Source organism: Hemiscyllium ocellatum, chromosome 37 (genome assembly GCF_020745735.1).
Source record: "Hemiscyllium ocellatum isolate sHemOce1 chromosome 37, sHemOce1.pat.X.cur, whole genome shotgun sequence".
Classification (NCBI taxonomy): Eukaryota; Metazoa; Chordata; class Chondrichthyes; order Orectolobiformes; family Hemiscylliidae; genus Hemiscyllium; species Hemiscyllium ocellatum.
In genome coordinates, this window is record NC_083437.1 from 9,723,874 (window position 1) to 9,739,808 (window position 15,935).

The following is a 15,935-nucleotide window of genomic DNA, read 5'->3' on the forward strand; positions in this document are numbered from 1 at the left end:
TTGCAGAACTTATACACTTAATGGTAAGGTCCTAGGGAGTGTTGCTGAACAAAGAGACCTTGGAGTGCAGGTTCATAGCTCCTTGAAAGTGCAGTTGCAGGTAGATAGGATAGTGAAGAAGGCGTTTGGTATGCTTTCCTTTATTGGTCAGAGTTTTGAGTCCAGGAGTTGGGAAGTCATGTTGTGGCTGTACAGGACATTGGTTAGGCCACTGTTGGAATATTGTGTGCAATTCTGGTCTCCTTCCTATCGGAAAGATGTTGTGAAACTTGAAAGAGTTCAGAAAAGATTGAAAAGGATGTTGCCAAGGTTGGAGGATTTGAGCTATAAGAAGAGACCGAACAGGCTGGGGCTGCTTTCCCTGAAGCATCGGAGGCTGAGAAGTGACCTTAGAGTCATAGAGATGTACAGCACAGAAACAGAACCTTCTGTCCAACCCCTCCATGCTGTCCAGATGTCCCAACCCAATCTAGTCCCACCTGCCAGCACCCGGCCCATATCCCTCCAAGCCCTTCCTATTCATATACCCATCCAAATGCCTCTTAAATGTTGCAATTGTACCAGCCTCCACGATGTACCACATTCTGCGTGAAAGAGAGGTTTTCAAATTTTATGAGGGGCATGGATAGGATAAATAGACAAAGTTTTTTCCCTGAGGTCAGGGAGTCCACTACTAGAGGGCATAGGTTTAGGGTGAGAGGGGAAAGATATAAAAGAGACCTATGGGGGCAACTTTTTCATGCAGAGGGTGGTACATGTATGGAATGAGCTGCCAGAGGAAGTGGTAGAGGCTGATACAATTGCAACATTTAAGAGGCATTTGGATGGGTATATGAATAGGAAGGGTTTGGAGGGATATGGGCCGGGTGCTGGCAGGTGGGACTAGATTGGGTCGGGATATCTGGTTGGCAGATCCAATTGAACTGGTGAAATAGGCATAAAACGCTGACTGAACTTCCCCTGTTACCATCTTCCTGTGTCATGCTCCATCAAGAATGCACAGAAGTATTGTGCTTGATTCCAGTCTCATGAGTCCAAACAGAAATATTGATCTAACTTCATTTTAAGCCACATTTATTTCTGCCAGGTATATTGACAATGTTCAACTTTTTTTTATTCGTTCATTGGATGAGGGAGTTGCTGACTAGACCAACGTTTATTGCCCAGTAGGCAGTTAAGAGTCACCTGTGGGTCTGGAATCACATGCAGACCAGACCAATAAGAATCGTCTCCCCCGTTTTGTCCCTTGAATTTTACCATTCCTGTGCTGTTGTCAGATTTGCTTCTTATGAGATTCGTTCTCTTTCGCCTCTGGCCAGGAATTTTCACAGAGCAGCTCCAAATCTTGTTGCCACTTCACTGGAAGTAGAGGGAAAGCTGTTCATGCAGGTAAACAAGGTGACTTCCATGCCACCAGAAAAGTTATGGAAGTGAACGAAGAATATCCCATATGTTTATGTCGAGCCCTATATTTGAGATTTATTGGTGATTTTTGAGAACATTTGTAGCTCAGGTTGATGATAAGCATGTAAGTTAGCTTCCAGCTCAGCGAGCTAACTTACATAGTTATTATTTGTTCTACAGCATGAGGCAGTGCAGAAGACCTACACTATAACCCAATCTATGATCTACTTGAACTCTCCTCCCTAAACGGCTATATATATATAATATATATATATATATATATAGGTAAGGGGGTGGCATGGTGGTTCACTGGTTAGCACTGCTGCCTCACAGCGCCAGGGACCCAGGTTCAATTCCAGCCTTATGCGACTATCTGTGTGGGGTTTGCACATTCTCCCTGTGTCTGTGTGGGTTTCCTCCAACAATCCAAAGATGTGCAGGTTCAGTGAATTGGCCACGTCAAGTTGCTGTTAGTATTCAGGGATGTGTAGGTTAGGTGTATTAGTCAAAGGTAAAATGTAGAGTAGTAGGGTAGGGGAAAGGGTCTGGGTGGGTTGGTCTTGGGAGGGTCAGTGTGGACTTGTTGGGCCACTGGGCCTACTTCCACACTGTAGTGATTCTATGAAGACCATGTTGGAAGTTCCCTTAGCTCCAGTTGGACCTATCTCCATTTTACAAATGCACATATATATTATGTTTTAACAAATCCCACTCCCATCACTATTGCTTTAATTGTTGTTGTCAGCAACAACACAATAGATCAAAAAATTAATTCTTGCCAGAAGACAGGACAAATATGACTTTAACAATTTAATTACTGTTTTGTTACTATGCATTACCAGAGAGAAATGCAACATAACTCTTTGAGAGGCCATATGAACACATGGAAAGCATAATTAATCTGGAAACTAATCATTTCATCGAGTTTGATATCCCAAAGGACAGAGGAGGCCAGACTGTAATGTAAAGCAATAATAATAGGCCTTCATTATTATGGAGGTATTCACCAACAATCACGTAATCCTTTATAGATTTATTCAACGGATCTGTTGTACCCGTAAGGAAAAAAGTTATGTAGATAAGGCCAGCAAGGAAAAGAACAAAAAACTGGCTCTGGTTGCTTCAGGCGACACCATTGATATAAGGAATACTGATAGGGTAAGCTCATTAATTCCAGTGCTACTGTTCTTCTCCTTCTAAACTCAAATGCTTAAAGCTGAAGTGCTCTTTTGTTTTAATGCCCTACTTGTCATTTCTTAGGTTAGTTTCTTACTTGGAAAATCAATCAACCAGTGCTCTCTCATATTACTTGTACTGATTTTATAGTAGAGTTGACCATAATAATTTATTGTTATGTATCAGCATCTATTTTAAAACAAAGTTAATTCTGGAAATTTCCAAACTCATTGCATTCCATGTTTTTAAAATTATGGCTAGGACAGCACTGGACTTGGCAGGTGGGCTGAGTTTAGCTGACTTGGTGCAGGCAATGCATTGAACTTGGCACCTTTTTGGTCTATATGACAGTGCCATTAAACTGAGGCATTTGTTCAAGACTTGGCTGTTACTTGCTGGAATGGATGGATTCTGTCTGGGTTGCAGTCATGACGATTTTGGCAACTTGGCCATAACCGTGTTGGCAGAAGAATAAGAATTCGCTACACACTCATGCTAAGATATTAAATATCAAAGGGCTTGGAGGAAAAGCAGAATGGCTCTTCAATCCTGAACGATGCAGAAATGTTTCTACCTGCCTCCAAAACAAGAGAAACATTTAAATTGGGAATATCTGAGATAATGTGAGCAATCTCACAGCAGGTCCAAAAATGCATCATTAGAATTTTACAGAATTTGCTGATTTGTTGTATGTTGGAAAACATACATGGACCAACTTTGATTCTTATTTAGATAAAATGACTTCCATTGTATGAAATAGTATACAAAACTCACTTTAAACATAAAGTTCTTGGTCATTAATAATTAATGATCCACCTCTTTTCCCACATTTTTCATCAGAAGAATTTAGCTTAGCATTTGACTTAAAATGGAATCTGAATTCAACTTATTAATTTTTTTTACCACATCTGTACAATATATTATGAGAAAATTATTTGTTTTTCATTTTATGTTTATTTTTGTGAAAGAAGACTATTATGACATGGACAGCTTACTGTCCGTAAGATAAAGTACAGTACACAGTTTTTAAGAAGACGAAAGGATTTGTTTCTGATTGAATTTTGCTTAAAGCAGGTATTATGAATCAGACATTAGCTTTTTACGTTGAAAAAGGTTCGTGATTAAAATTTGTACGGTCCGAATTTCAGGCAGTAAACAGATTCCTAAATTGATGGCTTTCTTGGTAATTGTATTAATCAAACAATCCTTGCCTCATAGACTAAAGTTCCCAAATCAATTTTATTATTTTGTTTTTCACAATTACATACTTGTATCATAAATTTACCTCAAAGCACATATTATACTGTCCTTTGAGACTTGCTTTACTTAATGTTTGTATTGTTTATTAATATGTTCATCATTCATTATGATTGATTTGTAGCTTATTTGTAACCTTAGGAAACTAATTTACAAACATAGAAATGTATCCAGTTGGAAGTAGTTTTTTTCTAAATTAAAATTTTAAATGCAGAGAACCATAAAGCATGACAGCTTCCTGATTAATTCATTCTGATGGATAAAGTAAGTTTTTGATTTCTTTTCTATCCTGTGCAATTCATGACAGAAAGCTATGTCCCCCAGTGTTGTAGCAGCACTCACATGATGGTTGCCATGATGAATATGCCATTTCATATAATTATAGAAGTGTGAACAAAAAAAACCTACTGAATTATTAGGATGGTGCAGAATGTATGAGTTTTAGCAAGTTATCTACCTACCATTTCCAAAAACAAATTGAAAACCTATTGTGATGTGCTTTCATCAGGTTGCAAGCATTGACTGCTGGGTTGTGGTTCAGGGAGTAGTTATTAACTGCACACATATAAGCTGCATAGTCTTAATTCCTATCTATATAAAGCTAAGCAATAGAGTTTTTAAAACCTACTCCTATGGTTCATAGGATGTGAGCATCACTGGAAGGCAATCATTAGTTGTGGGTGTGGATTGACATGAAGGCCAGACCAAGTTGGGATGATGCATTTACGTTCCTAAAGGACATTAGTGAACCAAATGGGTTTTTATAGTTCCATGGTCGGTCGGAGATCCCAGAAATCCATTATTCTGTTGAAACACCTGAGCTTCTGCTTGAATGACAGTTTGAACAGTCCAATCACTGCTATCAGTTTCACAGTCTTTATTACAAGGTTTGATGTTTCAAGTGTTTTGCATTTTCATTTATTGGAATTTTAAAGATAATTGACATTTTTTGTATAGGAGTGTTTTTAACGTGGTGGATAATTATTACATTAGTTCCATCCAACTGTCTCTGTTGGGTTTATGGATTCTATATCAAATAAAATGAATGAGTGGAGGGGCATAACCCAATATAGGGATATGAAGGGGACTTCTTGAATTGTCCTTTCAAAAGATTACTTCCTTCCCCATAACACCTCTGAAGGGGCATGGATCACAACCCTTTAAAAAGCTGGCTCAACAACCTGCAAAATTGCAGACGATTAGGCCGTGCCAATCTTTGCAATCGGATTGGCCACTTTGGGTATGTCAGATTGTTGGCTTGTGACATAAACTAGCCTGCATGTTTAAAATATACTCCGGAAAGTTGAAAAGCCCAGGAATAGGGTCTGGAATCCTGACATCAATACTTGCCTGTCATTTTTTAAGTGTTCCCTAGCCATCCTGAGTTGGCGCAAATCCAGGCCAAGATCTTTCTCAGAATTACTCCTGAACTGGCCTTCTGAAAATGCTCATGATGGATAAGCTGATGTCTGACTCCTTCCCCTGTGAAGTGGTGAGGAACCCTTGCTTTGAGTGCATACTAAAATCATCTGGAGAGTCTCCAAGCTGCACGTTTAAAGTGATGAAGAACCCTTCAATGTTCAGTCCATGCAGTCATGTGGAATGCCAATGTATCCATTGAGCTGCCTGCTTTAATGTTCACACCTCAGAATCTTTTGAAAGAAGGAGCATTAGCCCAAAACACTTAGCAGACCCCTTGAGAAGTGCTGTTCTCATTGAAATTTCTAAGATATTGATTTGCATTATAAAATTATAGAAAGGGGCGGCACGGTGGCTCAGTGGTTAGCACTGCTGTCTCACAACACCAGGATCTAGGTTCAATTCCATGGACTTGTTGGGCCAAAGAGCCTGTTCCCACACTGTGGGGAATCTAATCTCATTTAATAAAGACTCCAAGTTGTCATAACTGAGCCCACGAGACTTGAGAAATTATTTTTTTGCTCATTGTGTTTCATATGTGAAATCCACTACCAGAAGGCGGAGACGAAGTGAATACCATAGATGTGTTTCGGGTTATAGTAGATTTACACAAAAGTGGGAAGGGAATTGAAGACTGATCTGGCTTGAGCTGGCTTGTCTTGAGTGTAAACAACATGGAACAATTGGACTCATTGCCTTGTTTCTGTGCTATGCAATAATTATTCCAAGAAAAAGCTTCGTTAGTTGCCAAACTATTGTTGCATAACTGCAATTCAATCTGACTGAGGTTTCATCCCAGTTGTGGAACACTCCGCTGCTCATTAAAATTTCTGCTATATCATTCTAATGATTGGTGCATTGAGCAATATGATACTCTGTGGGAGCCTTCAGTTCCACATTCCAAGAGTTTTAAAATGGCTGATCACAGAGCAGGGTGCATTGAGGAGGACTTTTATGTGCCATTTAATAATTCATATGTAAAAGATCATCAAAGAGCAAAGTAGAGAGTAGAAAATTGCAGAGCAGAAAGTCGCGGTGGAGCCATAATTTCTTCCAAGGTGCTTTCGTAATGTTGAAATGATCATTCTGCACTGAATCCAATGATCATTGCTTTCAATGTAATGACTGTTGATGACTACTTCTTCTAGTAAAATATTTTGATGTGATCTCTGTTGTCCCTTGTTCTTTTGACACAAAGAAGCTGTTGTTAAAGACCTTCCAAATGTGGTGATTCTGCCTTCAGTCTGATATAGATAATGCTGCTGTGGAATAGTTTACTGTTAAAGGTGCTACATAGACTCATTGCTGATGAAGTCATTGTTGTGTTTCCTAAAGAAGCTAATTGTTTTGTTCACAGTTATCCTCTTCTACCTCTTCTTTGGACAATACGGCGTACATGCAAATCCTACGTTGGGCTGTTTGGAATCCGTTTTTGGGATCTCATGCTTCTGATGTAACGATATCACTTCATGGTGGATCTTCACCCAACCCAAGTAATTTGCTGGTTTACAAAACACCTTCCACTGACATGAGCTCAGAAGAGGTAGGTGATTCCAGATCAATAATATGTAATCACTCATGCTGAATGGCTAGACAACAACTCACCTGCTGCTTGTTGAAAGATTGGAACTCTCACCATATCCTGGAGTGGCACTGTTTAGCCACTACTTCTTAACTTGCATTTATGTAGTGCCCCTCATGAAATATGATGTCCCAAAGTGTTTTGCAATGATGAATTAGGTTTGAACTGTAGCCATGTACTACAGGACCAATGTGTACTCATAAAGGTAAAGAGTGTGACCAATAATCTCAAGTTTAGGGATAGGGATGGGCCAGCGATGCCCACATCCCACAAAAATGAATAATTTTGTAAAAATACAGGAACTTAAACAGAAATTGTTGGAGAAATTTAGCAGTTCTGGCAGAATCTATGGAAAGAAAACAGATGTAATGTTTTGAGTCCAATGAAAGAACAAGTGTCCTATTTCAGATTAGTCTTTACTTCATATTTCCAGCATCCATAGCTCATTGTTTTATTTCATTGACTAATACAGCGCAGACCCTTCAGCCCAACTTGTCCATGCAGACCAAATTTTCCAACTAAACCAGTCCCACCTGCCTACATTTGGCCCATATCTGTCCGAACCTTTCCTATTCATGTACCTGTCCAAATGTCTTTTAAATGTTGTAGCTGTACCTGCATCTACTACTTCCTCTGGCAGTTCATTTCACATACAAACCACCCTCTGTGTGAAAAGGTTGCTCTCCGGTCCCTTATAAATCTTCTTCCTCTCACCTTAAAAATATACCTTCTAGTTCTGAACTCCCCTATCCGAGGGAAAAGACCTTTCCTTTTCACCTAATCTGTACCTAACATGATTTTATAAACCTCTCTATCAAAGTCCTATCTTCCAGTGAAAAAATCCCAACCTGTTCACCTATCCTTATAACTCAAACCCTCCACTCCCAGCACCACCCTTGTCAATCTTTTCTGTGCCCTCTCCAGTTTAAAACTATCTTTCCTGTACAGAATTGGAGAAGGAGAAAAAGGGAGGCTTATGGCAGGTAGTGAAGGCTCAAAAGAGCAGAAGGCCTACAGGAGTATAGAATTTGCAAAATGAGACTTAAAAAGGAAATTAAGATAGCAAAAAGGGGGCATGAAAGAATGATAGCAGGCAAAATAAAGGATGTGAATTGGTAAGGAGGCTAGCCTGGGATTACAGGGGGATGTAAATGGACTGGTCAGATGGGCTGATCAATGGCAAATGGGTGTCAATTAGGATCACTGTGAGACCATACACTTGGGCAGGACAAACAAGGCAAGAGAAGACATCATGAATGGTGGGAGCACTTGAGCATCACATCCACTGGTCTGTTAAGGTAGCAGGACAGGTACAAAAAGTAGTTACAAATGCACGTGGTATACTTGTTTTTATTAGCTGAGGCATAGAGTTTAAGAGCAGGCAGGGTATGTTAGAACTGTATAAAATGTTGGTTAGGCCATAGCAAGAGTATTGGATGCAGATCTGGAATCCAAGTTCCAGGAGGAATGTGAGTGCAATGGAAAAGGTGCAGAGACGATTTATCAAGCGATTGCCTGGGCTGGGGAGATTTAGTTTTGGAAGGAGACATGGGCCAGGTAGCTTCCACTCTGATGAAGAGACATCCAGATTTGAAATGTTAGCTTGCTTTCCCTCCATGGATGTTGCCTGACCCACTATGATCTCCAGCACTTTTTGTTTTCAGTACAGATTGCAGCATCTGCAGTAATTTGGGCTCGTACATTGACAGTCTGGGGTTGTTTTCATTGGAGCAGAAGAGGTGAAGATAGGACATGATTGAGATGTATAAAATTATGGGGATCTTGGATAGGATAGACAGGAAGAAACTTTTCTGCTTGATGGAGGGATCGATGACCAGAGAGCAGAGATTTAAGGAAAGGAGCAGGGGGTGTAGAGGGAATGTGAGGAAAAATGTTTTAACCCAGGGGTTGTGGGAATCTGGGACTCTCTGCCTGTAAGGGTGGTAGAGGCAGAAACTCTCCTAACATTTAAGAAGTATTTAGATGTACTCAGCAATGCCAAGACAAATAAGGCTATGGGTCAAGTAATGCAAGATAGGATTAGAATAGTTAGTTGCTTGTTTTTGATGAATGTAGACTTGATGGGCTGAAGACCATTGCTGTGCTGTAGGTGTCTATGATTCTATGACAATAGTAATGTAGAAAACACAGAGTAATTTGTACAGAGATAATTCCCACAACAGCATTGATAATTATCAGGTAGCCTGTGTGAGAAGACAGTGCTGATTAGTAGAGTTGTTGTCATAGAGAATGCATCAGATGTTGACAATTGAATTTATTCACAAGCTTTGTTTAAATTTTAAAGCCAGGCAGGTTAACTGTGATTGCCGTGAGACAATGGATGACATCCTTTTGTGAAGTTAGAACAACACAATAAAGGATATGCACTTTCCACATGGAAAGAATACAGCCCTGTGTATGTATGTGTAATGATTTGGAGATGCCGGTGTTGGACCGGGGTGTACTAAGTTAAAAATCACAAAACACCAGTTTATAGTCTAACAAGTTTAATTGGAAGCACTAGCTATCGGAGCACTGCTCCTACATCAGCTGGATGTAGGAGCAGCACTCTGAAAGCTAGTGCTTCCAATTCAACCTGTTGGACTATAACCTGGTGTTGTGTGATTTTTAACTATGTATTAATAGAATGTAACTTCCAGTGTGCTCAGTGCCTCACACCGTGGGCCTGCTAAATTGGTTGTCAGCATAATTCTTTGCACACCGAGGAATATTTAGCCAATGTTGTAAAATCACTCCACATGTTGACACTATGTTTTGAATTTGCAAGCATCAGCTTGTTATGAATGGTCAGAGCCTTACAGATTGCTGACTGAATTTCTTCAAGGGTGAGAATGTGCATATCCTGGGTGCACTTATATTAAGGCACAGGGCCCTGTTTTTATTAGGCTGAAAGAAAACATGTACAAACACTGTGCCTGTTTCAATTCAACAAAATAGGTGAAAGCCAATCTCTGGTTCACTTCCAAGGGCAATGCTTTGCTCAATCAGAGTCAATCTAGTTTAATATTTAAACAAAGCTGGCAGTCAATTATTAGTCATCATCTGTTGGCACATTTTCCATTGGAATGCCTATACCAGTCAAAGTCCACTTTCCAACCATCAGCACTCCCCTCTCTCTGTTAGTTTCACTTTACACTTGCATTTCTTGTGAAATGTCCTGATGAGTGCAAGATGAAGAACTTACACAAATTGGGCTTTTTTTTAATCAATGCTCAAGTTCTGTATGACCAAATAACCAATTATCAATATCTCTGTAAATTTGTGTTTCCATCTATCCTGCTGAAAATGGCACCTTTCTTTGTGTTATTGGAACTTGAATATGTGTTTTTCTGTTTCATTATCTAGGTTGTTTGTAATTAGCTGAACCCCAAACATGGACTTTTTTGGTGCAACCCATCACTTCTTGCTAATTAAGAGTTCCTGACTCTTCTTTGTCTCCTTCCACTCTGCCAATTCGCAAACTAGTTCAATGAGTTGCCTTTACTTCAATGAGCTTTAACTTTAGTTAATAGTCTGTTATGAAGGACTTTATCAAATATGAAAAGTTCATATCAGTGACATTCATAGACATTGCCCTGCCTAAAACTAAAGTTACCTTCTCAAAAAAATTCAGTCAGTTTCATTGATAAATCCACTGATCATCCTTAATGACAGGTTCGAATAATTTCTTGAACATAAATGTTAGGTCAAAACTGATGTATATTCCCTTGTGTCACCTTCCTTCATTATTGAAGTGACCTGTAGTTTTCTAATCTGAAACAGTGTTTACTGAAAAGAGAAAACTGGATGATTATGGTTAGGGCACCCACTGTGTTCACATCTGTCTCTTTTAAAACCAATGGGGTGGTATTTCTTTGACTCTGGAAGTTTGTCACTGTACATTGCCATTAATTTCGCTATTCCTGTTTTTTTGCTTATGCTGATATTGTTGAGTTCCTTTTTCAATAAAAAAAATTGAGATGTCTAGCATGCTGTCCTCCTCCGTTTCTGTGAATACTGCACCATGCAATTATTCGGCTTGACCGCTACTTTCCCATTTTGTGGATGGTATCACTATTATTAGTCCTGAGGAGCTCACATTGCTTTCCATTGCCTTTTTCTCCTAAAGTAATTGTAAATGGATTTGTTATGATTTTAATATCCCTTTCCAATGTCTTTTCATGCTCCATTTTTGGTGCTCCATTTGTTTTGTCAGCCTTCTCTATTTTTTGTTTTCTTTTTTTTCCCAAGATCTATGCTGTTTTGTCTTTTGCATTTTCAATGCTTTGTCTTTTACATATGAGAAATTCCTGTTCAGGTAGACAGTTTGAGAGACGTTAAAAGTAAGGACTCTAAGAATGAGCTATTCACCCATAAATCGAATAAGAAAATTTGAAGGAGCATGTTCAAACAGAGGTGAGGATGTAAAGAATGTTGCTACAGAAAGGAGACGAACAGCTTCATTTAAGAGGAAGCTAGGTAAGTAGCGAGAAACAGAAGGGTATATTAACAGATTGCAAACATCTAAAATGAAAATTGGATTGAGTGGAGCAAAAACATGGATGGTTAGACTTCATATTCTGTTTCCATGCCAAGAAATTCAATGTCTCCTTGTATGTGTTACTGACTTCAGTAAAGTGTGAAGAGGGACTGGAGAAAAAGTCAGAAGGGCCTTAATCTAGGGTCATGTTGAGAGATTTCAGCAATACACTACAACAACAGACTAACTCTCAAACAACTTTTATTACAGAGTATGAAATTCCAGGTTACAATCTGTGGAGTAATGTCTTCATTAGCAGAAACTTTTTTTTAGTCAAATGGTGACTTTCTGCTGTAAGATTTGACTTACACAATTTTAAAAAATACTTACCGACCAGCAAATAATTCATGTCAGAAGCTGCTTTCAACTTTGCAACTTTGTCTGTTTTTCAGATAACTTAGAGCATGGAGTCAGGGTTTTCTAATTCCAGTGTCCATTTGGTCCATAGTGCTTGTGCTGTCTCTGCAAGAGCAATTTTAGCTTGTTTCACTCTTCTACCTTTTCAACAGAGCACTGCAGTTTTATTACCTTTCAATTGCTACTCTGCTCCCTTCAGCTCATATTTCTTTCATCAGTCTAACATCTGGGTTCTATGTTATCTTTAGTTATTTAATAGACATTTATGTCCATCCATAGAATCAAGCAATCTCTTTACAAATAATGAATATTTAAATCAATGCACACTTTTAAAAAAATCCTCCCAAAATCTAGGCTGAGGTTCAACTGTTTCATTTTCTCCTTTTTTTCCCCCATGTTGACACGGTGAGGACATATTGCTTTTTGATGATCGTCATGTCATCCATCAACCTTATAGGGGGTTTTATAGCTCAATATCCTTTCCATTGAGAACATTTATCTGGCCACTGACACCAATACAGTTATTTTTGCACTCAACAACTCCTGTTATGGGACTTAAGCCCAGGCCTTTCAGCTGAGAATCTGTTGAGTTCTACCAGCTCCTGTAGGTTTAACCCCCCCTTGCAACATCACTAGAACAGGCCATCATTACCTTATTGGTATAAGGTACTTCCATTGGCTATAAGGTGCTTTGGAATATCCTGAGGCTACAGAAAACATTTATGTATACATGCAAGACTATCATTTTATCCGTTTCCCTATTAACACTGGACTTGAAAATGTATCTGTACCTGGATGTGCATGAGGTACCAACTGGCTCTGGGATAATGATTGGACATTACTTTACAAGTCTGACAAGTTTGGATGTAAAGTAAAACCCCCTCAACTTTCTCTAACATTGTGCCTGAACCCCACACTCAAAAGCCAATTTTTGTTTGTACTGATCTAAGTATGATCAATTTTTCAAATCAGTTGACGACATAAAGCTGCAATGAGACAAACTGCCTCAGAATTTTTAATAAGCTTTCTGCATCTTTGTGAAGTTGTGTTTCCTAAGATCAGTCTTGGTGTGGCCCCCAATTTAATACCTCAGAGGTGACTGCAGGATGAAGATTTAGCAGATTGAGGGTTGCTGGATGGGATTGGCCTAGGGGCGACACGGTGGCTCAATGGTTAGCACTTCTGTCTCACAGCATCAGGGTCCCAGGTTCGATTCCAGCCTCGAGTGACTGTGCAAACTCCACACAGACATTCTCCTTGTATCTGCGTGGGTTTCCTCCGGGTGCTCCAGTTTCCTCCCACAAAGATGTACAGGTCAGGTGAATTGGCCATGCTAAATTGCCCACAGAAGGAATTGGGTCTGGGTGGATTGCTGTTTAGGGAGCCAGTGTGGATTGGTTGTGCCGAAGGGCTTGTTTCCACACTGTAGGGAATCTAACTTAATCTAATCATCAGCTGGGTGGGGATGGGCTGCAAAATGTAAGTGTTTAAACTGCAGGGTTTTTTCCCCAAAATAGTCCTTCTCATGGGTGATTGATTTGTGGCAGCAATTATGACTCTCCTATCAATCCTTTAGCAATGCCCATCATCAAGAAAAGGTCATGAGATTATTTAAAGAGGTCTTTCACCTGTTAATGCTCAGTCCAAACTCTACAGCAACCATTGCTGCCTTGCAGCTTGTGAACCAAGGGGGTCATAAGGTGAGATTTTTGATTCACAAATTGCACGGCCACATGGTTGCTGTAGAGTTTGGACTGAGCGCTAACAGGCAAAAAGCACCTTTAAAGTTCAATGCCCCACAATTTGGATAGTCTTGTTTAAACTAAGAAAGCACTTGTTGAAATTGCTGTGCTTTGTGCATATTTTTGTGTGATTGAAATTTCTCAAAGACCTTTACTGGGCAAGGTTCAGTGTACCATGAAAGAACACAAAGAACTGCAGATGTTGGAGATCTGAAATAGATTGAAACAGAAATTTCAACAGGTCTGGCAGCATCTGTGGAGAGATGTTCCCTCTGGCTTGTCCAGCAATTTCTGTTCTTGTTTGTTTCAGTGTACCCTTGCTTGACTGACAAGCCCATGAATGATGATAGCCAAGAAGATTTCTTCTCTGATGAAAACTTTTAGCAAACTATTCTTTTATTTTCAGGTGAAGCAGGTGGAATCAGGCACCATCAGTTTTCATTTCTCGTGCCGTTCGGATAAGCGTGCAGACAACAATGCTGAGCTGAGTGGTTCCACAAAGTCAGGCGGAGCGCTGAGTTCGCAAAATTCTTCATTCCGTAAGTTACCTGCCAGCTGCTGTAGAAGCAATGGTATTATGAGTATTTTGAATAAAACAATAATTAGCAATTTGTGTTTATCTGTGCAGTCCAAGTCATGAAATGCATTTTTCCCAACCTGGGCATTCATTAGATTGTACTGTTTTGAAAGAAGGATTTCAAATCTCTTTTACTAACTGGAAAAATGAAATATATTCAACATTTTATGTTTTAAAAAAGCTCTAATTCAGGTAGAGTGGAGTGTTAATGAGCATCATATTTATTCAGGTTAAATAATTTTAGGAGGGTATATCAGTGAAAAAATTGTGTTACATTCCAGATTTGATCATGTAATCCAGATTGACACTTCTCTATTGGGTACTTCTAGGGCAGTGCTTTTTTTTAATGGCATGTTAATCAAAATCCCAGTTTACCTGTTGTTGCAGAGAGAAGAAATCTTGTGGCATTGCTGAAATGGGAATAGGGAGCTTTTCCATATTTATTCCTCTGCTAGAATCATCAGAAGCAGATTGAGGAAACTGGGCCTGTCATTTTATTCATTTTGTAATTTTCTCCCCTGCTTAGCTGATGTTACACAGTGAGTTTCCCAAGAGCTAGCAAGCTTACATTGGCCAAATGGTCATTCTTTATGTGGATGTCAGGAAATTAATTGAATATATGCAGGGCATTAACAATGCTTGATCTCCCCTTTGTCCAATGTATTTTAAGTAGTAAGAAGAGAAAGATTAAATGAACTGTTCAACCCTCAAGATGATCAACCCCTGGCCTGGAAGAGTGTGAGAGATGTTAGAGGCATCATTGCACATATTTAACATTAATTTGTAAAACGGTGGATTTACACTGTTATATCTCTGTTGAAGAAGGGAGATAAAAGGTGCCTGAAGAATTGAAGACCATGATAGAGTTCTTACTACGTTAGAACATTAGAACATTGCAGCACAGTACAGGCCCTTCGGCCCTCAATGTTGCGCCGATCTGTGAAACTAGTCTGAAGCTCATCTAGCCTACATTATTCCATTTTCATCCGTGTATCTATCCAATGACCATTTATAGGTGAGTCTACTGCTGTTGCAGGCAGGTCATTCCACGCCCCTCCAACACTCTGAGTAACGAAACTACCTTTGATGTCTGTCTTCTATCTATCATCCCTCAATTTAAAGCTATGTCCCCTCATGCTTGCCATCACCTTCTGAGGAAAAAGGCTCTCACTGTCCATATTACTCATATTGTATGCCTTTATTAAGTCACTTCTTAACTACCTTCTCTCGAACGGAAACAGCCTCAAGTCTCTCAGCCAGGCAACATCCTAGTAAATTTCCTCTGAACCTTTTCCAAAACTTCCACATCCCCTAATGCAATGACCAGAACTGTACTTAATACTCCAAGTGCGGCCGCACCAGAGTTTTGTACAGCTGCAGCATGACCTCATGGCTCCGAAACTCAATCCCTTTACTAATTAAAGGCTTCTTAGAAGTATGCCTGCTAAATAACCCTACCAATCTGGGTGGCAACTTTCAGGGAACTATATACATGGACAATGAGATCTCTATGCTCATTTACACTAAACAGGAATCTTACCAGGACATTCAGCCTTGGACCTTCGGGTGACCATCCTCCAAGGTGGACTTTGGGAACAGGCAGCAGAGAAAAGGGGCCGAGCAGAGGCTGATAGCTAAGTTCGGTACCAATAGGGAGGGCCTCAACCGGGACCTTGGGTTCATATCACATTATGGGTGACCACCATTGCACTACACACACACACACACACTCACTCCTATACACAAGGACACACATGCACACAGACACACACACACACCCTTACAGACACATACACACTCCCACATTCTCACAGACCTAAGACACTCTGCACTCACTACACACACATACACTTTCTCACACTCACAACCCCCCACTCAGAC

At 39.7% G+C, this 15,935-nt stretch overlaps 1 protein-coding gene across 1 annotated transcript in view; it reads left to right on the forward strand.

Moving 5' to 3' along the window:
• Positions 1 to 15,935, forward strand: part of nphp4 (nephronophthisis 4) — a 402,509-nt gene that overhangs the window by 235,174 nt on the left and 151,400 nt on the right. Inside the window, exons 9-10 of the mRNA XM_060851914.1 lie at positions 6,614 to 6,799; positions 13,884 to 14,016. Coding sequence (XP_060707897.1) covers positions 6,614 to 6,799; positions 13,884 to 14,016 — 319 coding nt within the window. The remainder of the gene's footprint in view (positions 1 to 6,613; positions 6,800 to 13,883; positions 14,017 to 15,935) is intronic.